General features: G+C 54.5%; 1 protein-coding gene across 1 annotated transcript in view; it reads left to right on the forward strand.

Annotated features, from left to right (window-relative positions):
- The first annotated feature begins 370 nt into the window (after positions 1–370).
- CDH22 (cadherin 22) overlaps positions 371–24,181 on the forward strand; it is a 65,784-nt gene continuing 41,973 nt past the window's right edge. Inside the window, exons 1-3 of the mRNA XM_047851165.1 lie at positions 371–625; positions 8,892–9,186; positions 21,395–21,514. Coding sequence (XP_047707121.1) covers positions 371–625; positions 8,892–9,186; positions 21,395–21,514 — 670 coding nt within the window. The remainder of the gene's footprint in view (positions 626–8,891; positions 9,187–21,394; positions 21,515–24,181) is intronic.

Consider the following 24,181-nt stretch of genomic DNA (forward strand, 5'->3'; position numbering starts at 1 on the left):
CTCCAGGGACCCGCCCGGCCGCAACCAGCACCCCTCCGCGCGGGGACCATGGCGCACGGCTGTCTCGGGAGCCGCGGGGGCGCCGCCTGGTGATCCGGCCTCGGCGGCGCGAGGGGGGCGCGGGCGGGGACCCCGGGGGCCAGTCCATGCCCCGGGAGCGGCCGCGCCCCCTCCCCCTGCAGCCGGGCGCCCCCGCCGCTGGGCGGCGCGCAGGGCCGCGGGCCTGTCCGGGTGCCCCGTCGGGGGCGGCGCCCCGGCGGCCGCGCTGAAGCCACCATGTGACGCGGCGCCGCTCCGTGCTGCCACCGAGCGGCGACGCCCTGGTGCCTCCCGTCCATGCTCCTGGGCCCCGGCCCGGCGCACGCGAAGCATGAGGCCGCGGCCCGACGGTCGGGGGCTCCGGGCGGGAGCCGCGCTGTCGCCCGCGCTGCTGCTGCTGCTGCTGCTGCCGCCGCCGCCGCCGCTGCCGGGACGCCTGTGGGCGGCGGGCACACCCGCGCCGGCGACGCCCGGGCCTCGGCAAGACGGCGCGCCCGGCGCGGGCCGCGTCAAGCGCGGCTGGGTGTGGAACCAGTTCTTCGTGGTGGAGGAGTACACGGGCACCGAGCCCCTGTACGTGGGCAAGGTAAAGTGGGCCCCCGCACCCGCTTCCCCGCGCCCGGGACCCCGGAGACACCCACTGGGAGGCGCGAGGGACCCCAGCTCCCCTAACCCCCGTCCCAGTCCCTGGTGCCTCCGCCCAGCCGCGCCCCGCCTGGGGCAGACGACGGGGTCCTGCCCGCGGCTTCCCTCCCCTGCCCCACGCCCTCCTCCGGTCCCTCTCCCCGGTGCGTCTCGGAGAGTGCTAGTAGGTAAATCCAGGCCCCGCGTCTTGCATCTAGAATGTAGGAGCAAGTTTGCAGATCTGCTCGGGTCACACACGTATTCTCTCCACTCTGCCTAAAATTCTTCAATAGCTTCCCACGCGCTTGGGGTCAAGTCCAAATTTCGTCCCGTTGCCCACAGAGGTCTGGCTCCCCCTGCAGCCCCATCTGCCACACTCCTCTGAGTTTCAGCCCCGGGGCTCTCCCGCCGGTCCTTACAGTGCCCCGCCCAGTCCTGCCCCCGCCGCTTCGCCGGGGTGATTTCCTGCCCCGCAACAGGTCGGTCCTGCTCTTTCTGCTGATTACACTGTATGGACACTCAGGTCTCCACTCAAATGCCACGTCCCCAGAGAAGCCATCCTGACCACACCAGGCGTGGACAGATCCCCTGTATGTGGCCATCCCTCCCTGTCATGTGCCCTCCAAGGTCTCCATAGCTTTCCTTCATAGCACTTAATTAGGCATGTGTTTGTTTGATTGTGCAGTTCATGTATGTTTTTCCTATTAGACCCTGTTTGTTTTGGTTACTGTTAAATCCAGCACAGACATTGCTGGCAAACTGTTCATTGAATGAATGAATGAATGAATGAAGAATGAATGAAAGTGACTTTCTCAAACTCCCTGAGTAAATGCTCGTGAATGTGGCTAAGGATCTGTGCCTTCGGAGTGTATGAAGCTGGGAAGGACTTTTGTTCAGCCCTTCCAATCCCTAGCCCCGCATGGGTGTGATGCTGGAGAGGCAGAGGCTAGTAAGATCCAGCCTCTGCCATTTGGAGGCTCCCCGGAGTAGCAGAAATGCTCTGGTAACACGTTACAGGGTAGCACCTTGCACTGAGCAGACGGTCAACAAATGGTATCTGTTGGCTGGCTTCGTGGAGGAGAAAAACACCCGAGCTGGGTTTTGGTGTGTGAGTAGGAGTTCATCAGGCTGAGGAAGAAGAGGGCATAGCCTCTGCAAAGACTTGGAGGCCTGAAGGAGGCTGGCTTATTCAGAGGCTTGTCAGCAGTTGCGATATGGAGGCAGAAGCTGCTTCTAGGGTACAGTTCTCTGGTTTCTGCTGAGGCCGGTCAGCCTTCCAGGAAGTTTTGGTCGGCAGACACGGGGAAGAGACCAACTCTGGAGTTGCCTGTGTGCTTAACGAGTCTGAGAATTGGGAGACTGACCGACGTGCTCATTTCGGAGGCTCAGGGATCAGGGAGGGGAGGAAAGCCTCGATGTAAATCTCTAGGTTTGTCTTGCAAGAAACCTAGATTTTCTTTGGGTCTAGACACAGTAATCCCTGGTCCTTGGCTACTTTCCCTCCAGACGTGGCCTCAAGGTCACCCAGCCAACTAGTGGCAGAGCTGAGGACTCCTGACTCCCAGCCAGGGCAGTGAGGTGGCAGGGCTGGCAGAATGGAGTCAGGGGGTGGGAAAGAAGGAACCAGTACCGTCTGGGCCGTAGCTGATGGTGAGGAAAGCTAAGAAGGCAGGCTCGGGGGCCAGACGCACCTGAGTTTCGGGCCTGGTTTTGCCAACCCGTGAACCATATTACTTTGACCGAGTTACCTCACCCCTCTGAACCTGTGTCTTCATCTGTAAAAGGGCGGCTACAAGAGACCATGTCCTAGCGTTGTTGGAAGGATTAAGGAAGAAAACAGCCTATTCGGTGTTCAGCCTGCCACATGTTCGTTGTTGTCTCCTCCTCATTCTCCTCTGAAACACTCTCCCAGACATTCTCCAAACCTCTCCCAGACATCCAGGCCTGGGAGATGGACTTGGGTCCAGGAAAACCCCAGAGAGACGGAGAAGGGCTCGGACACATCTGCCTAAACGTCAGCTTGATGATCTCGGGTACCTGGGCTCTGTTGTCTGCCCGGCCACTGGGGCCCTGAGGCCTCCCCAGCCACCCAGGTCCTGCAAGGATGAAGGAAACCCGCCCCTGATTCAGCACTTTGCACTGCATCCGGCACGCGTGAGCACGCGTGGAACCCTACCTCTGTCTCCAGGAAACACCGTCTGTCGCCTTACTAAGTCCCTTCATTATAAGGCTGGGAAACTGAGGCCTGAGGCAGAGAACATCATACCGAGGTCACCTAGCAACCTGGTGACCAAACGAACCCAAGAGACCCAATATCCCGACACCAGCTGCGGGCCCAGTGCAGTGTAACTGCCCTTGGCTGTGAGCCAAGCACCGTGCCCCGCCCCCGTGTCCTTCTTCTCCTTGAGGCAGCCTCTCCCAACATCCCCACTGCTGTCACGACGACGGTGTTATCCTCCCCTCCGGCATCTTCACCCCGAGCCCCCCTCTCTTATTCCCAGAGCCCACCTCTGTGCGGGGAGGAGAGAGAAGTTTCCACCCCTTTGCAAACATTTGCCCAGAGCACGCTCTCTTCGGAAAAGCAGCATACAGCGTGTGGCTCCAGGGGGCCGCCTGGAGCCAGGCAGCCGGGCTGGATCTCAGCTCTGCCCCTTACTGTCTCTCTGATCTTGGGCACGTTATTTAACCTCTCTGAACCCTGGGTTCCCTATCTGCCGAGACAGGCCGTTACTATCCCCTCCTCAAAGGGTTGCGGTGAGGGTTCCCCGAGTTAGCATATGTCAAGGACCTAGCATAGCTCGTACCTGCACCTGGCATGTGCTCCGTATTAGCTTTTATTATTAAAGGTCTCGCCTGGTATTCCCACCACCTCGAGCCTCCCAGCTACACAGACGCTACAAACCCCTGCCCCAAACCCCGAAAGCCTTCTTGGCAACCTGATGTCCTGCTTTCTCACCACGAAGCGGTGCGGGGGGTGAGGGGGGTGGGCAGGGGGCAGGTGGTCTCTGAATATTCCGTATTCAATAAGAATATGAAGAACATGAGCTTGGACTTTTAAAAACCACCTGTCTCCTTCCCAGCCGAGCCCCACCTTCGTGTGGGCGGTCGTATGTGCACACACGCATACACACACACACACACACACACACACATACCACACTCTCTGGCTCTTTGGGAAGCAAGGACTTCTCGTTTCAGTGAATTCACTGCTTCCTGGTCCCCCGCCCCAGGGAGCCGCTGGGAGCATCCGTCCTTGTCGAATTCCAAAGGTAGCTTAGCAACAGCACCATCCGCCGAGTGAACCCCGGGCGCCAACGGTAACCTATTTTACAAGCGCCTTCTTCATCACTCACCGCCAGACTCCTGTCGGCACCCGGCACCCGCAGGAACCGCCGGGGCCCCGTAGCGGGTAGTGGTCGCCACCCAGGCCCCGCCCGCACCGGCGGGGGGCTCCCTCCGTGGTCCTGCCCCCTCAGCAGCCCTGCCCACCTCTTCCAGGAACCTTCCTGCAGCACCCACCCTCAAATCAACCTCCCAGATTTCCATACAATCTGGGTACTTTGACTAATCCCTTTTCCGAACTGTAATTTCCCCCGGGGCTTCTGTCAGCTGGATGTGGATTTTGTAGGATTTTTTAATTTTTTAAAAAAAAAAGATAGAATTATGGGGTCAGCACTTATGACCAACTCCTGTGGGCGGCGAGATCTATTTTAGATATACAGCAGGATTAAAGTGGGGAGGAGAGCAGATTTAATTAAGTTGCTAATATTTAAAGAAAATTGATGAACTCCTGGTTTACGAGAAGCACAGGCGTGAACAGACCCCCTCATTCTGGGGGGGGGGGAGGCTTTTTATTTGATTTGCTTTCCGTTTAAGTCCTGGACTCGTTTTATTTGCGTAGCTGCGCTGTCCGTTTAATTGTCTTTAATAAGGAAAACGTACCTCTGCTCGCATTTAATTTTGATTTAATTAGGAGGAAGTAATTAATGGCCTCATAAATCCTATTTTTCAGTTCCCCCCGGGATGAGAAGCCATCACTCTTGTGTTTTCCACATTGTTTATGATCAAGGGCTGGGGCTTGAGGAGGGGGAATTTCCTCTGGGCCAGTCCACACTCGAGGAGGAGGAGGCCGTGGAGGAAAGAACCCAGGATGCAGAGTGAGGCCTCAGGGTTGCCTCTTGTTAGCTGTGTGACTGTAGGTAGAATATAGACCCTCTCTGAGCCTCGGCTTGCCAATCTGTGCAGTAGGGAGAGAAAAACCTCTGATTCACAAGATCATAATGAGACATCAGTGAGGTTACGGCAAAGGGTCTAGACGTGTGTCTGGTGGCTCTTCTCCACCTGGGGTTTAACAGTGATCGGATCCTCCAGAAATCCCAGAAGGCAGCTGGGGAGTCTTACTGGCAGCTGTATGTTTCGTGTTCATTTATTCAATACGTTTTGGTGCCTGGCTGTGTGCTGGGTCCTGGGTAGATGGGAACGAACAGCCACATGCTTGGTCCTCAAGGCGCTCACGTCTCACACTCACACGTGCATATACTCTTACACACATGCACACGCGCACACTCCATTCTCTCACTTCCCCCGTACTTTCTCTGCAGGCCCAGGCATGGGGAGTTCAGCGGCCACGAATCAAAGTTAGTCCACACCCCTGAGGCTCAGGACAGCTGGGGAGACAGATGTGCGACACTGAGGTGTTTGGGGGAGTGTGGAGCGGGGCGGGGGGCACCTCAGAGGGTTGCCTGAAGGAGAAAACAAGCTAAGTTTAAAAGACAAGAAGGTAGGGGCGCCTGGGTGGCTCCGTCAGTTGAGCATCTGACTTCGGCTCAGGTAATGATCTCGCGGCTCGAGAGTTCAAGCGCCGCGTTGAGCTCGCTGCCGTCAGCACAGAGCCCGCTTCGGATCCTCTGTCCCCTCTCTCTCTGCCCCTCCCCCACTCATGCTCTCTCTCTCTCTCTCTCTCTCTCTCTCTCTCTCTCAAAAACGAACATTAAAGGCAGACGACGGTACTAAGAGGTACTAGATGATGCCCCTGTCTCTCCGTCAGGTCAGGATTTCAGCCTGTGGTCTTGTGTCAGGAGACGGGGACGAAGGGTGACCCTTACTCCCTCCTGAGACCGGGGTGGGAAAAGGAGACTAATTTGCATCGAACACCCACCATGTGCCAGAAGCTTCCGCACATTGTCTCATGGACCTTTGGAGCGCAGGGGAGCAACAGCGTGTCCTTTACAGATGAGAAAACTGAGGCTAGGAGAAGCGCAGCTTCTGGCTCAGGGCCACGCAGCAGGGCAGTGGAGAGGCTACTCCGGTGGCTGGTCCTGAAGCCAAAGCCCGTCACCTCTCCTGATCTGTGATGTGCAGTCCTCTCCCAAATGATGAAAGAGAGGCCGCCTGTGACTGGGGCCGGGACGAGGCAAAAGGGGTGTGTGTCCGGGCCCCCTCCTCCAGCCAGGCTGACAGATCCGCAGGGGCCACAGACGGACAAACTGCACTTTGGAGTCAAACAGATGTAGGCCCAGCTCAGTCTCCTCACCTGGGAAAGGGGGATACATTGATGTGCATCTAATTCCATCGTGGAATTAGATTTCTACAGAGGCCCCACAACACATCTGGCACATAGTAGGCGCTCTGTACATAAGAGCACTGTCCTCCAGCCTCCACTCACAACTGAGAGTCTTGAGAAGTGTCCTTCTGGGATAGAGACCCAGGTGCACTTTCTGACTCCGGAGCTGGGACCCAGGCAGGCTGGGCAGGCAGCCCCAGCCAGGCCCAACCCCGCAGCTCTGAGCTCTTGGTTCTGGCCCACGTCACTCAGCCCGGTCTGACTCTGCAGTCCCCGGAGGGTAGCCACTGGGCCACCGCGTAAGCCCCAGGCCATTCTTCACAGAAGGACATCGGTGATATCACCGCTGGGTTCCACTCCCTCCTCCCCACCCGTCACTCGTGAGTGATCCCTGCCCGGAGTCTGAGTTCACATGTAAGCAAGTAAGGTCTGCAGGGACAGGATAGAGAGCCAGGGGACAGAAAGGGAAGGCGGCGATGATCTACAGAGGGTTCGGGTCATTATGAAGTGCTCTCCTTTAATCCTCACTGCACCTGTGCCAGAAGGGGTTTGATCTAGTTTCTCAGGTGGGCGAACGGACTCAGAGAGGAAACATGAACAAGCCCATGATCCCAGCGTGGGTGAGTGATGGGATCAGGAGATCGGCTTCCCGAACTTAGCTGTGTGACACGGTGAATGACTTCCCCTCTCTGTGCTTTAGTGTTCTCATCTGAGAAATGGGGAGAATAATATATTTCCTAGGGCAGAGCTGAAAACTACTTAGATGATAGCTGTTAAGAATCACCCCCCAGGCTGTCTGTTCCACCACACGGCTCAGAAACGTTCACTGACACAACAAGCAGGCGTGGAGGCACTCGCAGACGGAACGAGTTGACCCTCTCCTGTCCCCATCTCCCCTGGGCAAAGGTGGAGGGAAGACATAAACAGCAAACAGGAGAGACGGGTCTCCTCATCCCCGGCACTGCCGATGATTCAGGGCTGACGTCCTGAGATAATTTTATTGGGGGCATTAAACTGAGTTATGAGGTTTTTACAATCCAGCCACTTATGAGAAATCTATTAACAGTAACTGGACAGGAAGAAGGCTTCTCGGTGGAGCCCAGAACGGGCATTAATTGGGGCAATCTATAACAGGACGGGGACCCGGAAAGGTTCCACCAGACGCCTCCATTTACTCCCCGCAATTTCTGCTGAGAATCAGCAGACTCGCCAAAAAGAGAGAGATGCCCATTAATCGGCTAATGAAATATGAAAATGTTTATGGGCCATTCAATCTTCCAAATGGCACTTCTATAATCCACCTTTCAGACACAGAGTTCCACTAGCAGAATTTATACCCGGGTTCCTCCCGCGTGGCAAGGGGTGGGCTTTCGTCCCTCTCCGTGACGACTTCATTGGCACCTGTTATCCTGCTGAGTGGGCTGGGGTACCTGGCATTCTGGCCCGAAAGGGGCCTTAAGGATTCTGTCATTCGCATTCAATCTCTGTAGAAGCTTAGAGCAGGGCAGGGACCCCCCCAAGGTCACCAGCTTCATTGGATGATTTTCCCTGTGCCTAGAGCTGCCTCAGAAATTTGGGCATTGGAGGATCAGGACCTAGGTGTTTCCGTTTCAGAGAATAGCCTTCCTCCTGGTCCCTTGCCTAAGAAATCTGAGTTCAGTGAAAACAGCCTGGGCTTTGGAGCCTCACAGTGCCTGGATTAAATCCCAGTTATATATAGCTAACATTTAGTAAATAATATAATAATAACGATAGCTACCATTTATTGGACACTTATTATGTCTCTGGCAGGGCTGATTTTCAGCTGGTACACACCAGTACAGTTGAGCCGGTCGTTAAGATAGTGGAAAAGTAAATAATCTCTCTCCTCTCCCTTGGCCCCAGTTGCCTCAGCATCTTGGACCTCTCCCTGATCCCGTAGCCACAGGGTCCTGCCTGGCCCAGCAAGGGCCCTGCTGCGATGCCATGGCAGTGCCCCCGCCATGTTGGCTGGTAAATATCACGTGCCCCGTGGTGCCAGGCAAGTGCTAATATCTTCTGTGGACTTTAAACTGAGCCCCCCAGCACCTCGAGGAGGGAGGTGCCCGTATGATCCACGTGTTACAGAGGAGGTGACTGGGGAGGCCCAGAGAGGTGCAGTGACTTGTGCGGGGACACCCAGGGGGATGATGCTCTAGCCAGGGCCACGTCGCACTGCCTCCTCCCCCCCCGCCCGAGGGCTGCTCCCAGAAGGCTTGACGACGGAGTGAGAAAGCCCAAGCCGGAGGTCAGATCCGTTCCTCTAGTTGTCTGACCTTGAGCAGACCATCCCACTACTCTAGTCCTGAGGAGGAAAAGGAAAAAGAAAACCAGCTGTAAAATAGAGACAGAAAACCTCCTCTAGCAGGTTGTTCTTTGTTTTTTTTTAAAGAAGTACATGAATTGCTTAGCACAGCTCCTGGCACGGAGGAGGTGCCCCTTCGGTGTGCATCCCCTTTCCTCCCCCCTCCCTTTCTCTGCTCCCTGTCCCCACCACATGCCAGGCTCAGAGTCTGGCGGGGGTTGGACCTAGAACTCAGGGTGAGGTCAGAGACAGCCATTTGGAAGCTTGTTCAAAATGCAAGCACCAAGGCCCCCCCCCCAGACCCACTGACCTGCCCCCCCCCCCCCCCCGCTGCCTCCCCAGATCCACTCGGACTCGGACGAGGGTGACGGGGCCATCAAGTATACCATCTCAGGCGAGGGCGCTGGGACCATCTTCCTGATTGATGAGCTGACGGGAGACATCCATGCCATGGAGCGCCTGGACCGGGAGCAGAAAACGTTCTACACGCTGCGGGCTCAGGCCCGGGATCGCGCCACCGACCGCCTGCTGGAGCCTGAGTCGGAGTTCATCATCAAGGTCCAGGACATCAACGACAGCGAGCCCCGCTTCCTGCACGGCCCCTACATTGGCAGCGTGGCTGAGCTCTCACCCACAGGTGGGCGGCGGGCTCCAGAGGCGCGGGGCTGAGCCAGGGCGTGGGGGAAGGGGAGCTACGGGGCTCTGAGTGGGAGCCTGCTGTGGGGACTGGCTGACACCCTAGAGGGGCAGGAGAGACAGGAACCGCTGCTCCAGGCAGGCAGGGGGTATGGGCATGAGCCCAGGTGCCCGCAGGGGCTCAGGCATAGTTATGACCCGGTCACAGCTGCGCCCCTGGACAAAGGCACACACATGACCTCGGGCACATTCACGGACACAGACCCCACACGGACACGGCCCTACATATGGACGCAGCGACACCCTGGGACACGGACACGCCCCACGTGCAGTCACGCACACGGGCCCAGCCCCACTTACAAGTTCGGCTGACCTGCACACGGCCCTTCCCCGGAGCTCAGCCCCACGCAGACCTCGCACGGCCCTTGGCCACAGCCCCTACACAGGCGCGGGTGCACCTGCCCGCAGGCGCTCCTGTACCTGGAAACGGCCAGAGCCGAACACAGCTGAAACGAGGCCCAGCCACACAACCAGACATGACCTCACCCCCAGCACGGCCACATACGACCCCACTCAGGAAACAGCCCCCCACACACATGGAGCTGACGCACAGACACAGCCACCCCTACAGAGACACGGGCAAGAGCCACAGACAGACGTTACCCTCCGCGGGCCAGGCTCCACCAGAGTGTGGCTACAGGAGGCCATGAATGTGGGTGCAGGCTGCTATAAACACACACACACAAGCACGCGCGCGCGCACACGCGTGCACAGGCCCACACGTATGCCTGGTGTGCATGTGCATTCACACGTGAGTGTGCAGTGACCAGATGTGGCTGGTCAAACGGCACTTTAAGGCCTGTGCGTGCACAGGACGTGCTATGTGTCTGTTTGAGTGCATTCATTCATTCACTTAACAAGCACGTACAAGGACCTACTAGGTGCCAGGCACTGAGAACATGGCATTGAAAAGGCAGACAAGTCTCCCCATCACGGAGGATACTTTCTGGCTGAGGAAAACAGGCGGGAAGCAAGTGAACACACACGTCATTGGTCTGGGAAGGCTTATCTGAGGAGATGACATTGAATGGAGGCCTGAAGGTTGTGAAGGATGGGCCCTGGGGGAAGAGCATTCCAGGCAGAGGGAACTGTAGCTGCAAAGGCCCGGAGGAGAAGTGGAGAGGCGATCGGGTCGTGCAGCCCTGTGGACCACAGTCAGAGCTTTGCCTTTTATGCTGAGCAAGCCGGGAAGTCAGTGGAGAGGCTTGTGCAGAGGACGGATACAATCTGACTTAGTTTTAACAGGATCCCGTGCCGTTCGGTGAAAATTAGATGGTGGTGGGGCTGGCCGTGGGGCAGGGACAGAAGCAGATTGCCCATTGAGAAGGATATTGCAATTACCTGGGCAGGAAATGATGGTGGCTTGGAACGAGGTGGGACCAGTAAGGGTATAGAGAAGAGGTCGACTGTGAGGTGTATTTTGAAAGTAGAGCTGAAAGCATTTGCTAATGGATGGGATGCGGGGTGCGAGAGAGAGACAATTCGGGGATGATTCCCGAGATTCTGACCTGGGCAATTAAACTGATGGGATTTCCATTTACTGAGACGGGAGGAGCAGCTGCAGGAATAGGTCTGGAGGACGGAGGGACATCAGGAGTTGGTTTCCATCGTGCTGAGTTGGAAGTACTGATGAGACAGCCAAGCGGAGACCTTGCGAAAGGCACTTCAATATATAGGCTCGGTGGAGAGATAAATCGAAAGTTGTCAGTAGCAAAGACCCGTGGACTTTCAGAGCCCAGTGACTACCTAGAAATCAATTTTGAAAATGGGGGAAACTGAGGCTCAGAGGGGCAGTGATGTGTCCATGGTCACGTGGCAAGTCTTGGACTTCCTTGGTCCTGCAGCCCCTACTTACCGACTCAGACTCTGGCCCTGTCTCGCTTCATCCCAAACGGACCAGAAAGACCAGAAAAGACCAGAAAGGTGGGAAGAGATGAGGCTGGAGAAGGAGGCAAGAACCATACCCGAAGGACTTGAGGGAGGCACCGAACCTGGGAAAGACTTAAGCAAGGGAGCGATGGGCATTTAGAAAGCTCCCTCTACTACAGTTCGGAGAACGGGTGGGGACAGGGGACTCAGAGGGAGGCATCCACCAAGTCTCCACCACTTCACCCCCACTTCAACTCTGAGAGATGGCAGGACTGATCCCATTGGACAGATGGGAACGCTGAGGCTCAGAGAGGAGAAAATGTGCCCACCGTCACACAGCAAGTCGGTGACTGAGGAAGTCAGGGCTTGGGTCCCAGACTGTTGGAGTGGCAGTGTCTCTGTGTCAGACTTGCGCGAACCAAGGCCGAGAGAGGGCAAGGGCACATCCAAGGTCACCCAGATTGTTGGAAGCAGAACCCCCCACCCCCCCCACCCCACCCCCCCACCCCCCCCACCCCCCGCACCCGCCACCGCCGGGTTCGTGAGTATCAGCCTCAGGCGCCCCTGTGCTGCCTCACCTCCCTCTCCCAGCCTATTGACTCTGACATTCAGCTCAGGGAAGAGTCAGGCATTGGGACTCAACTCGGACAAGCCAAGGAACCCAGGAGGGGGAGGGAGGAAGCAGAAATTAAATTAGTTTATTTCATTTGAGCAACTTTTTGAAGGGAAAGCAAATCTGACACCGGGGTGCTTGCGGAGACTGCAGGCGGCTTTGAAAATCAGTCACAATTACTGAGCCTCCTGATCTGGGCTGAGGAGGGCGGGCCCGACAGGCGGCACCAGGATCTGGGCAGCTTCCGAGATCAGAGGGAGCAGGGACGCAGCTTGGAACATGAAAGGCGGCAGCGCTCGCAAATTAAACCGCTCACAGCTTAAAAAGGAAGGGAAGTGTGCCGGGGGCCTCCGATGAGCCACGCTTCTGAGGAGGGGCAGCCAGGCAGGCCGAGCCTGATGCGGTGAAGCAGGTCCTGCGGCCGACAGTCAGGAGGCCTGGCTCCCTACGTGACCTTGGGCAAGTCCCTGCCTCTCTCTGGGCACAAAGTGTTCTTCTAAGCACCGAAGGGGTTCGTTCACGCAACAGACATTTACTGAGTGCCTACTCTGTGCCAGGCGTTGGGGATGCTTAGGAAACCTACATACATATAGAGCAAGGAGACAGACAAGAAAGAAATAAACAAGCCAATATAGCATCAGCCCTGTGGTCCAAATGCTGTGAAGCTAAGGGAACTGGGCATTATATTAGGGGAGTGCTATTCTAGAAAGAGGAGTCAGGGTGGCCTTTTTTTTTTTAATAAAAGAGGACATTTGAAGGAACCAAGGAGCTATGTGAAACAGTGGTTTAATACTTCGTTGTGCACCCACATTACAGTGTATTGTTAAAATACAGACTGATGCCCCTATTCCCCCCAGGGTTTTTGATTCAGCAGGTCTGGGCTTTTAGAAATGTTTGCATTTTTAAAAAATTCCGAGGCGATGCTGCTATTGCTGGCTCAGGAACCACACTTGGAGAATCACTAAGCTGGAGGGAGACTGTTCAGGCAGCGAAAACAGCAAGTGCAAAGGCCCTGAGGCATAGTGTGTTTGTCACATTTGAGGAATAGCAAGGGGTCAGTGTGGGTGAAGAGAGGAGTAAGAGAGGAGGGGAGGGTGTCCAATGAGATCAGAAGAGGTTCCGGAAGCCGGATCATGTAGGACGTTGTAGCCATTGAAAGGATTTTGGTTGTGCCGTGATCGAACTTATACTTTTAAAGGCCGACTTGTTGGCCACCATGTTGAGAATAGACTTTCGGGGACACACTTGGAAGTAGGGAGATCAGTGCAGAGGCAGCTGCGATCGTGCGGGCGAGAGGTGAGGCTGATTCGTAGGCGAGTGTAGGGTTTAAGAAGGAATGGGATTCCGGATGCCTGTTGAAGGTAGAATCAACGGGGTTTGGGAGGGATTGGATATTGGGGGGTGAAAGAGAGACAAGGCAAGGGTGATGCTGAGATGGGGAATGCTCCAGAAAGAGCAAGATTACAGCACAAAATGAAGACTCCACTCTCAGACACGTTAACATTAAGACGTCTACCAGAAATGCCAGTGGAGTTGTCAAGGGGACAGTTGGATCTCTGAGTCTGGAGGTCAGGAGCTCGATCAGGGTCAGAGATTCAACTGTGGAAGTCATCAGCAGAGAGGAGGAACTTAGAGGTCGAGGCTGGATGAAATCAACAAGAGAGTGAGTTTTGAGAGAAAAGACTTGGACTGGACAATCGCTTCATGTTGGGGGCACCAGACCCCTACCCACGAGTGTCACAACCTGGCCAGGGGACAGCAAGTCTCCGCAGGGCTTTCATGCACGATCCAACTGCACCTACTTATTAATGCCAACTACGTATAAGACAGTATGCTTGGCACTGTTGAGGATGCAGAAATGAGAAGTTCAAGCCAACACACATCTATTAGCCACTGCTTTATTCTGGGCACTGCAGGGGATGTAAAGATAAGTAATTGAATTAAATCCACAAATGTTTATTAGCACCCGTTATGTACAAGGCCTCCAGTATACTTGGCTCTGTCTGGGTTGCAAAGATGAGTCACCTAACTTAGCAAACATTTATTAGCACCTACTTTATCAATTGCTTTCAATTCAGTAAACACGTGTTAGTGCCTACTGGGTACATGGCAACTTTGCTAGGTATGTGGGGATGGAGAGATGAGCGAGACACTCCCCCTGGCCTCAAAGTGGTGTCAGATCAGTTTCGTCTCTGGGGCCAACTCCGGTCAATTGGCAGTGACTGTAGGGTTGTGTTGAGAAGGAGTCTGAGGCCTCGTTCAAACTCTGGAGAAAACGCCGCAATCGATTAGTGATGTCTGCTGCGAGCAAAGGCAAGAGAACAGGGTGGCTCATTTGAAAAAATTTTTTTAACGTTTATTTATTTTTGAGACAGGGAGAGACAGAGCATGAACAGGGGAGGGGCAGAGAGAGAGGGAGACACAGAAGCCGAAGCGGGCTCCAGGCTCGGAGCCGTCAGCACAGAGCCCGACGCGGGGCTCGAACTCACGGACCTCGAGATCGTGACCTGAGTTGAAGTCGGACGCCCAACCGACTGAGCCACCCAGGCGCCCCCGGGGTGGCTCATTCGGCAGAGGATTGGCATTGTTGGGCCCTGGGACTGGGGCTCAGTGGGCTGTGGAAATGGGCAGGGGCTCTGCCATGGCTGGTTTTTCCACGTATCCCAAGTCCTCTGTGAGCAGCATCTTTAATAGATGGAAAAGAGGCCGTTTTGCAGTACAGTCCACGCTTCTTGGGACATTTACTAAATAACAGCTGTCAGCCAACACTGCTTTCGCAGAGCTATTTCCCTTTATCCTCACAATCCTGGGGAATAAGCAGGGCAGGTATTACTGTCCTAATTTAACCAATGAGGAAATAAATACAGAGAGCGATAAAGTAACTTGCCTGAGTTTCCAGAGTAAGAGCTGGGGCCAGAACTGGACCCAGAACCCGGCAACGGAACCCAAGCCACTGGCCTCAGCCTGTGTGGGAAACAGCCAGGCACAGGGCCTTGACGGCTTGCAAAAAGCGCTTTCACGTCCCTGATCTCCTTTCGCTCCCCCGGCGCTCTCGGGTCAAGGGCTGACATGCCCATTTCAAAGCTGAAGAAACTGAGGCTCATGAGGGGAAGGAGATAAACATTGGAAGAACGTACTCTCTGACTGCTGAATCCTGTGCTAGGGGGAGGGGGGCGGTGGCAGGGAGGAAAGGAGGAGGGCGGGAGGCAGTGTGTTCCCCAAGGGTCTCATTTGGGGAGGGCAGCAGCAAGCTGGGAGCCTCCGATTGTCCTGTCTGCAGCCAGAGAGAGTGTGGCTCAGCAGCCCTCGGGCCCAAGCCAGGAATCAATCGCTGGCCTCTGCAGAGACAACTTCTAAAGATGTTTTTAATTAAAGTCCAGGAAGATCTATATGTGCAATATCTCCTTGCCTAGCAACGGCACTGGCTCTCACCACCCAGGATCGGCGGGGGCGGGGGTGGGGGGCAGAGGACAGGAGAGTTTTTGGTGGGGAGAGGTGGCAGAGAGGAGCAGAGGCCCTGGCCCTCAGGAGTCGTCCCCATGGCCCAGGGAACCTGGGCGGTGAAGACGGTATCCCTGCCTTTCTTTGTCGTTTCCATCAACAAATTATTCAACAAACACGAGCACCGTCTCTAGGCCAGGCCCCGTGCAAAAGGGTATGGCACACAGTGGGTGCTCTGTAGATGTCGGATGACTGAATGGAACTGAACTGTAAGCAAAAAAAAAAAAAAAACAGGCAGAGGGATCCTATCGCAGACACTTGCAATGTTTCTGTCCCAAACAAAAAGGTGACCAGACTACCTACTAGAGGGTCCCCTTTAAACGCGGAAAGGACAGAGAGCACAAGGGTCTCACAATGGAATGGAGGAGAGTCCTTTCTCTCAGGGGGACAGATTAGGCTCCCACAAATATTCAAGGGTGGCCTGCACGGGTGAGTCCGTGGCTGGCACCTATGAGGAGAAAGGGAGGGGCCAGTGTCGCAGAGGTCACTGGAGCCCCTGGAGAAGTGTGTTGGCAACATAGGGCAGCCTCGTCCAACGGAGCCAGAATTGCTGCTTCTTTTTGTCCCCCCTCCCACTCTCTCCCACTCTCCTCTTGCTTAATATGTATCTCTGCCTGTCTCTGTTTCTATATAAGTCTACTTTCTGACTTTATCTCTGCATTTCTACTTCTTTCTGTCACATTCCGTGTTCCACTTTCTCCCTGTCTCTATGTATCTCTGCCTCTCTGCTGCTCATCTCTCTGTCTCTGTCCTAATTTCTCCCCATATGTCGGAGTATCTGTTTTCCCACTTTTCTTGCTGCCCGTCTCTCTGAATCTCTGCCCCTCTAATCCCTTGTCTCTCTGTCTCTGACCCATTTTCTAGCCCCTTCTCTCAGTGCCACCCTCTCTGTCACTTGTCTCTGGGCCTGCATCCTCCCCCTCTATCCCTCTATCCCCCTCCCCTGCAGCCACACTCCTGCATTCTCCAGCAAGTCATTAGGCTGCCCTGGCTGGGTGGGCGAAAGCTGTGGGGGCCAGCCCAGTGAGCCTGCGTTATAAGTGATGATCAAAGAGGGAGCTGGGAGGGAGAGTTTGAGAAGGGGTTTGTTTCCCGTGTAATCTGAACGTTCCCAGGGACTCGACAAGTGGTTTTTAATTTTTAATAGAAAGCATTCCGCGCCGTTCTGGCAGCAGCAGGGGGTGGGACTCATTTTTTATAAATGTTTGAGAAGCTAAATGTGAGCTGAGGGTTTCCCCAGGCCCAGCAGGGCAGCAAAGGGAGGTAGGGAAGAGGCAGGATGGTAATAATTACAAACATCTTCGTAATAATGACACTTGGTCACCTCGTTTGAGGACTCTGTTCTTTTCCAAAGTGCTTCTTCTCTTTCATCTCATTAAAGGGCCTCCCTCACCCAGGGGGGCAGGAAGGAGGAGGTGTTATCTCCATTTCACAGAAGGGGAACTGAGGCCCGGTCAGGTTAGTTTTCCCACAGCCACGCAGCTGAGGAGTCGGCGGGGATGACTTCCTTAAAGTCCCCTCCATACAGCACCACCTCCTTCCTGAGCTAACTGGGACTCCTCCTGGGAGTCCCAGAGCACAGATAGTCAAGTTGAGGGGACAAGAAAGGAAAGAATTCTGGCCTGGGAACCAGGCCCCGGGTTCCAATTCTGACTCCATGACAAACCATGTCAGAGCCACCCAGATAAACCAGAGGTGAGGGGTGACCATGTCCCCCCCCTCCTAATAATGGTGCCCAGGCATCTCCTACTCCAGGCCGAGGACGCAGCCCCAGAGACCTTCTGACCATGCAGAGAGAGGAGAGAGGAATAAACGACTGAGCGCTGCTACATGGTCAGCTTTAGCAGCCGGGTACATCCATTATCTCTAGTCCTCGGAGCATCCCTGAGAGGCAGAGGGGCGTCCTCTAGGTTAAAGGTGAGGAAAGAGGTCAAACAGGGAGAAGGATTTGACCAAGGGCACAGAGTGAGGAAGTGGTGGGATTTGAACCCAAGGGTCACCCAGGGTCATCTCCTCGCAAGAGGGTCAGCTGTCTCATGCTGGTTTTGCCTGGGAGGAGCACTGCTGACTTGGTGGCGTGTGTCACCCTTACTTCTTCCTTCCAGGTTCCGGTCTCAGCACAGGTGCAGTGAGTCCAGGAGGGTGACCTGGTGGCTCCAACAGACCTGGGTTTGAGTCCTTCCCTACCACTTACTAATGGTAGAACCTTGGGAGGGTCATGGAGCAAAGGCTCAATGACTCAGTTTCCTCATCAGTTCAATCAGGGGTTTGGTTTAGGGTGTCCGTTCTTAGCCTGGGATGAACTTAGAATCACTGTGGGAGCTTTTAAAAATACCCTTGCCTGTGCTCCACCCCAGGAGAGCGCTGTTGAATTGGTCTGAGGTGGGGCTCAGCATCAGTTTTATTTTAAAGCTCCTAAGAGATTCTAATGTGCAGCCACGTTGAGAAACACTGGTTTCTGTGCTCTCCAAGGACCAGCCTTTCCGTAGCTAACATTCCACATGGAACCCTGGGCCCTGAGATGCTGTTTTACCCAAGAATCATTACCCAAGAATCATACCCAATGACATTCCTATGCCAGCCTATAGGCCCTTGACCCCATGTAGCTCAACAGCTGGCTGGCATAAGCACCACGACAGTGACCAGCTCATCCTAGCCAATCCCGGTCCTGCCTCTGGAAGTCTGAGCTTGAACCAGCTGTTGGGCAGGAAGAATCCTGAATGCAGCTCCTTGCCATTCCCCTCCTCTACCCTCCCTCTCCTTTCTCTGGCTCTTCCCTCTCTCACTTGCCTGTCTACTTCGACTCTTATTGACCTCCTACTTTATAAGGCCAGACACATGTGAGTTTTGATATCAGATGGGCCTGGGTTTGAATCCCGCCTCTTGCCAGGTGAACTTGGCCAGGCGCTGTCCTCAGTTCTGAACGTGGGAAATCTATTTGTGTTCTCACAATGATCCCGAGAGTTTGGGAGTAATACTACCCTAATTTCACAAATGAGGAAATTGAGGCACAAAGGGCTTCATTACCTCACTCAGCCTCATTTCTCTGTCTGTAAAGGGGAAATCTTACTAGAGCTTACTTCAAGCTTATTTTGCAAATTCCATGAGATAATATACGTAAATGGCTTATCGTAGTATCTAGCACAAAGTAGTTATTCAATAAATGTAATCTATCATTATCATCGGATAATGATATATAATAGTGGGTTTTGTTATCATTTATTATTAATTCACATTTTCACCCTTCCCTGTGCATAGCAGTTTCCTCATCTGTAAAATGGGACTGATGTAGGATTGTACTATGCTTGTTCCCATCAGCTCACAAGAGGGAAATAGTGATTTTCTGTTTTGTGAGCCAGTTGATCCACATTGGTAGCTTGAAACTGGCCCCGGTGAGAGTATTTGGAAATCAACATGGAAATCAACAAACACTACAAAGCAGGGCCTTCCTCCCCACCCATCTACCCCTTGGAGACGATGGTTAAACATTTACCAGCACAACACTGCATCCACATCATACAGTTGACCTGAGGACTAAAGGAGGGATTGGACATGATGGTCATTATAAAATACAAAGTGCTGAATGTAGGGGGTATGACCCCGAGGTGGCCTCATAGCAGCCATAGGCCTGGCACTCTTTTCTCTGCTCATTCTGGGCTACGGCTGACTTGTGAAGAAAGTAGGAGGGGGTCTGGAGCTAGGGGAGCCAGTGGTGAATCACTGACCCTTCACCATCCCCACGTGTCGGCATTAACTGTAATGGCTGCCATAAAGAATCCCGGATTGGGGAAATGATTCCATCATCCCCGCAGGAGTCCCTGGGATGCAGCCAGGGAGACAGGGAGAGAGAGGGAGAGAGGGGGAGAGAGAGAGAGAGAGAGAGAGAGAGAGAGAGAGAGAGAGAGATCAACCATGTCCCTGGGGAGTCACTCAGCCTGACATTGTGCCTTGTCCAAGGGTGGGGGGAACAGGCAGAGGGGAATGACAGGGAGACCCTCTCTCATAACAGTTACAACAGCTACTGTTTATTGAGCACCCGCCATGGGCCTGATGCTTTATGTATCTTCGCCCTTTTCAGCATGTCTGTGAGGGAGGCATGATTGTACTCTTGTATACTGGCGTGCCTTGCCTCCGAGACAGCAACAACCTGCGTTTACGGAGTTCTTAGCAAGGGCCAGGCACTGTCCTCGGTGCTGAACATGGAAATCTATTTGAATTCTCAAAACCAATCCCAGCAGTTTGGTAGTGCCATCATCCTCATTTCACAAAGGAGGAATTTGAGGCACAGAGGGATCTGTGACGTGTTCAAGGTCAAACTGCTAATAAGTGGCGGAGTCATCACTGATCATGATTAAGTACCCTGGGCCACCATCCCCAGAGCCACTCTGCCTGTGCTGACTCTGCCACCCAGGAGGGCTTTGGTCTCAGAGAGTCCTGGGCTCAAATCCCACCACTTCCTCTCTGTGTGCTCTTGGTCGAGTCTTTTTACCTGTTTGACCTGTTTCTTCACCTGTACCCTGAAGGGGCCCACTCTGCCTCTCAGAAACACTATGAGGGTTAGAGATGATGGATTTAAGTGGCGGGTGAAGCTGGACATTCGCTTCTCTGGGCAGCCCTGACGTGGTTGACATGGAACCGCAGCTGCCAAAGAGAGGCGCATTGCAGGGCCGGTTTAAGAGGCTCAGGCTGGGAGGGGGGACACGGAGAAGGAAATGAGAAATGCAAAAGAGTGAAAAATAAATACATGTGTCTGTCTGGAATGATCGAGGGCCCCAGGCTGGAGGCGGGAGAGGCGGGCGGCAGGCTGGGCTTAGCAGAATTGCTGCAGTAGCATTTCCAGAGCCTCACTCATTAGCCAAGCAGTGAATGGGCCTCCCCTCCCAGCGTGCCACCCTGCTGGCCCAGAGAGTCCAACTTCAGCCACAGGAGGGCCCCACCCAGAACCTCATCAGGTCTGGGCACCATCCCCTCCCTAGCAGGGCACTCAGAAGGCAGCATCTGCTGGAAGTGAGGTCTGAGTCTCATCCCCTTGGGTGAAACTTGAGGTCTCAAGTCTCATCCCCTTGAGGTCCTGAGCCCCGCCCCCCACCCCAGATTCCTCTTGAGTCTTCTACCTCACCCCCTGCTTTCTGGAAAAGTTCAGATGGCCCAGAAGGCTTTGCCTGTGTCTCCATCCAACCCCTCCCCCACCCCTCCCCTCACCCCCATCCTGTCCAGCCTCACGTCCCAAGCCCTGATTTCGTCAAATTGAACATGATGTCAAATTAGAGCCATCTCTGGGACAGGCCGAGAGAAGCTCCCAGTTTAATGAGGCAGCGTCGAAAATCAATAACTTAATTGCCGCTGTTTGATGGACTTTTATCCAATTTATACTCTCCCCAGCAGCCTACGTGCAGAGCGTGCGGAGCATGTGGAGAAGTGTGTGTGTGTGTGTGTGTGTGTGTGTGTGTGTGTGTGTGTTTCTGGGGGCAGGGACTGTCTGGGCACCTAGGGGGAGGGGCGAGGAGGGCAGGAGGGCCCATAGCCAACTACTTTCCAAAGGGAAAGCTGGGCCCTGCCATCCTCCTGCCCCAGATACAAATGACACTGGCCTCTGAGCCCCAGGGAACTTGGTTATCCTCTGGGCTGCCCCAACTCTCATCGGGTTGGAGGGGGAGGAAGGCAGGAGAAAGAGAATTCCCTTGAGAAGTCAGGAGGGGCTGGGGTGGGTAGGGAGACCCCTGCTTTGTGAGTCAGGTGCCTGGTTTCCAGTCCTGGCTCTAACCCTGACCCTTATGGCCTTAACTGATGAAGATGACCATTGCCACCACCCACTGAGAGACCGAGCCTAGTCTGCCCTGAGAGTTTGAAATGCATTCCCTCGACGTTAAGAACCAAGGACTACCCCCATTTGCTGACGAGGAAACAGATTCAGAGAGGCTGCCTTCCTACAGCTGGGAGCCACCAAAGGGAGATTTGAATCCTGCTCTGATTCTATGGTCATGCTTGAGCCACAGGAAGGCCCCAGATCAGGAAGCGGGTTGGGAGTCGGTGTGGGGATGGGGACTGTGAGGGGACTGGCCATGACCTCCAGCCCGTATCTCCTCCCCCAGCTTCCCTGGGGTGGGGAGGACAGGCACAGCGGCCCCCGGGTGACCCCCCGTCTCTCTTGGTCCCCCGGGCCCAGGCACGTCGGTGATGCAGGTGATGGCCTCGGATGCGGATGACCCCACGTACGGCAGCAGCGCTCGGCTGGTGTACAGCGTGCTGGACGGCGAGCACCACTTCACCGTGGACCCCAAGACCGGTGAGGGGCAGGGCCAGGCCAGAGGGGCGGGGCCTGGGCGGACTCGGAGGAGGGGCGTGAGGGGGCGGGGCCAGAGGGCGGGCCAAGGTCTGCGATCCGCCTTCTAACTGGGCAGCGCAGAGGGTGAGGCCGGAGCGGGAGGCGTGTTGCCTGTTCCAGGGTTGCAGAGAGGGAAGGGCGGCCAGACAGAAAGAGCGAAGGGCTGAGGGACAGAAAAGAATAGGACTGGGGGCGCCGGCAAGACTGGCAGAGAAACAAAGAAGCAGGATGCGGCCACATGGGGCGCCCTGAAAGGACTTCGGAGGTCCGAACTAAGCCGCCCTCGTGTCCTTGGTGCCAAACTGAGGCTAGTGTGGCCTGCAGCCCTTAGGGGGCCGGTCGTACGTGTATTCGGGGGAGTCAGCTGGTGGAGGGCATCTTTGCAGCAGTTGTGAACGCTCTGTTCAAAGGGCAGTTGTTACGGATCTGTTGGGAGGACCCCGTTGGAGAAGAATGACTTCCTGGCTTCTTCTCCCTCCCCCGGCACCACCAAACACAGCCCCCACTCACTTCGTCTGAGGTTAGAACCCGATGACGTCTCTGAAGGGCCTTGCCAGAGTGGCAGGGAGGGCAGAGGAGGAGAGGCCCAGACCAGAGAAGCGCTGCGCTGAGGTCACACAGCCAGCGGGGCGTGGCTGCGGGCGCCCAGCGGGGTGTTCTCCCTGCGCCCGCGGGGGAGGGGCAGGGCAGGGCAGGGCAGGGGCGACGGCGGGAGATGAGACGCGGCAGCCCCGAATGTTTACCTGGTGCCGTCTTGGGACTCACAGTCCGGCGGGGGCTGGGGCACACGCACGAGCAGTTGGGATGCAAAGTTGTGGGAGGTGGTGGCAGCTGATCCCCCAAAGGCTCAGAAAGTGCGGTCCTGAACGCGATTCCGAGAGGGGCATTCTAGGCAGCGGGCATGGTGCGGGCAAAAAACTAGGAAGGGAATTGTAAGCAACTCAGGACTGGGGAAGCAGGCAGGCTGAGATGTGACGTGGGCTGGCTGGCGGGGGCCCGACTGGGCCCAGTCAGTATAAGCCAGGCTCAAGACCTTGGATTTTATTCTAAGGGTAGTGGGGGAGGGTGTATGTGCCTGATGGATCTGGGTTTTGGGTTTTTGTTTGGGTGTTTGTTTTCTTGGGGTCGGGGGTTAAGGATTCCAGGCTATGAGCACAGTTATAATTGTATTATCTCACACATAGTATCTTTGTCATTTTTTTTTCTCCTTGCAAAAGTAATACATTTTAGGAAACATTCCAACATTTAAAAATGTTTAAAAAAAAAAAAAGAAAGAAAGAAAGAAGAAAAGGAAAAAGAAAACAAAATTCCTACCCTTATCTCCAGTAATTGTGGCCCAAAGGTAGCCACTTGGTGTATATATCCTAGGAGATTTTGGACTCACTCACTTGAAAAATATTAAGTTTTTTAAATAGGTAACACACTGCAAGGTTCAAAACTCAAAAAGTAGTCCAAACAGATATTTAGTGGAAATTCCTCACCCCTTCCAGTCCCCCAGCCGCCCAGTCTGTGTCCCCAAGGCAACCAATGTAATTTTCTTGGATATCTTTCCAGAGCTATTCTATGCATGTACAAGAAAATAGGTACATGTATTTGTTTTATTTTTCTATACAAACGGTAGCTATAAACACACACTATACACACTGCTTGCCTTTCTCACTTAACAATACATCTTGAAGATTATTCTATATCAGTACATAAAGAGCTTCCTCATTCTTTTATTTAACAGCTGTTGTGGATACACTAAAATTTATTTCACCAGTCCCCTATTGATGGACACTTACGCTGTTTCCAATCTTTTGCTACAACGAACAATGCTACAGTGAATAACCTCATACATATATCATTTTGTGCTTGTGTGAGTATATCTGCAGGATAATTTCGGGGAAGTGGAGAAGCTGGGTCAAAGAGCACATGCATTTGGAGTCTGGATAGATAATGCCGAAATGTACCAGATTACACTCCCGAGAGCCACGTGGGAAGGCACCTGTTTCCCCTCCTCCTCACCAACACTCTGGGTTCATTGATGACTTTTAGGCAGGGAAGTGACATGCTCAGGTTTTCATTTTAACAAGATCCCTCGGGCTGCTCTCGATAGCATGGCTCAGAGGCGGGAATTGAATTCAGGGAGACTCAGTAGCCTGGGGTGCCCAGCAGAGAGCCCCAAAGGACAAACACCAAGGTCTGTGCCTTTTCTCAGCCCCTACCCAGCCTCCTTAACCTGCTCCATCCAGTTAGGGAGCCAAAGATGACACAGGATTGGTGGTGAGGGTTAGTTGAGATGCGGAGGAGGGAGAATGAGGGATGACAGTGAGATCCTGGCCAGGGCAAACCTTGGGGACCTGGATGAATGTAGGGGACTAGATTGAGGGGTTCCCACCTTTGGGTCTTGGGATGGGAAGGGGCCCCATCTACAGCAACAGAAGGAGGAATGTGGATTAAGGAAACTAGGAGCAGAAGAATGAGTGAATGTGCCCTGGGATCTGGTGCAGAGCTAATTAATTCCATTTTAACCATAGTGGCTTTAAGATGAGCGAAGGGAGGAAAGAAACATTTCGAACATCTAGGAGGCCGTCCGAAATATGGGCCCAGAGCCCTCTGAATAGCCGGGGCTCTTTAAGCTTTGGT

Source organism: Prionailurus viverrinus, chromosome A3 (genome assembly GCF_022837055.1).
Source record: "Prionailurus viverrinus isolate Anna chromosome A3, UM_Priviv_1.0, whole genome shotgun sequence".
Lineage (NCBI taxonomy): Eukaryota > Metazoa > Chordata > Mammalia > Carnivora > Felidae > Prionailurus > Prionailurus viverrinus.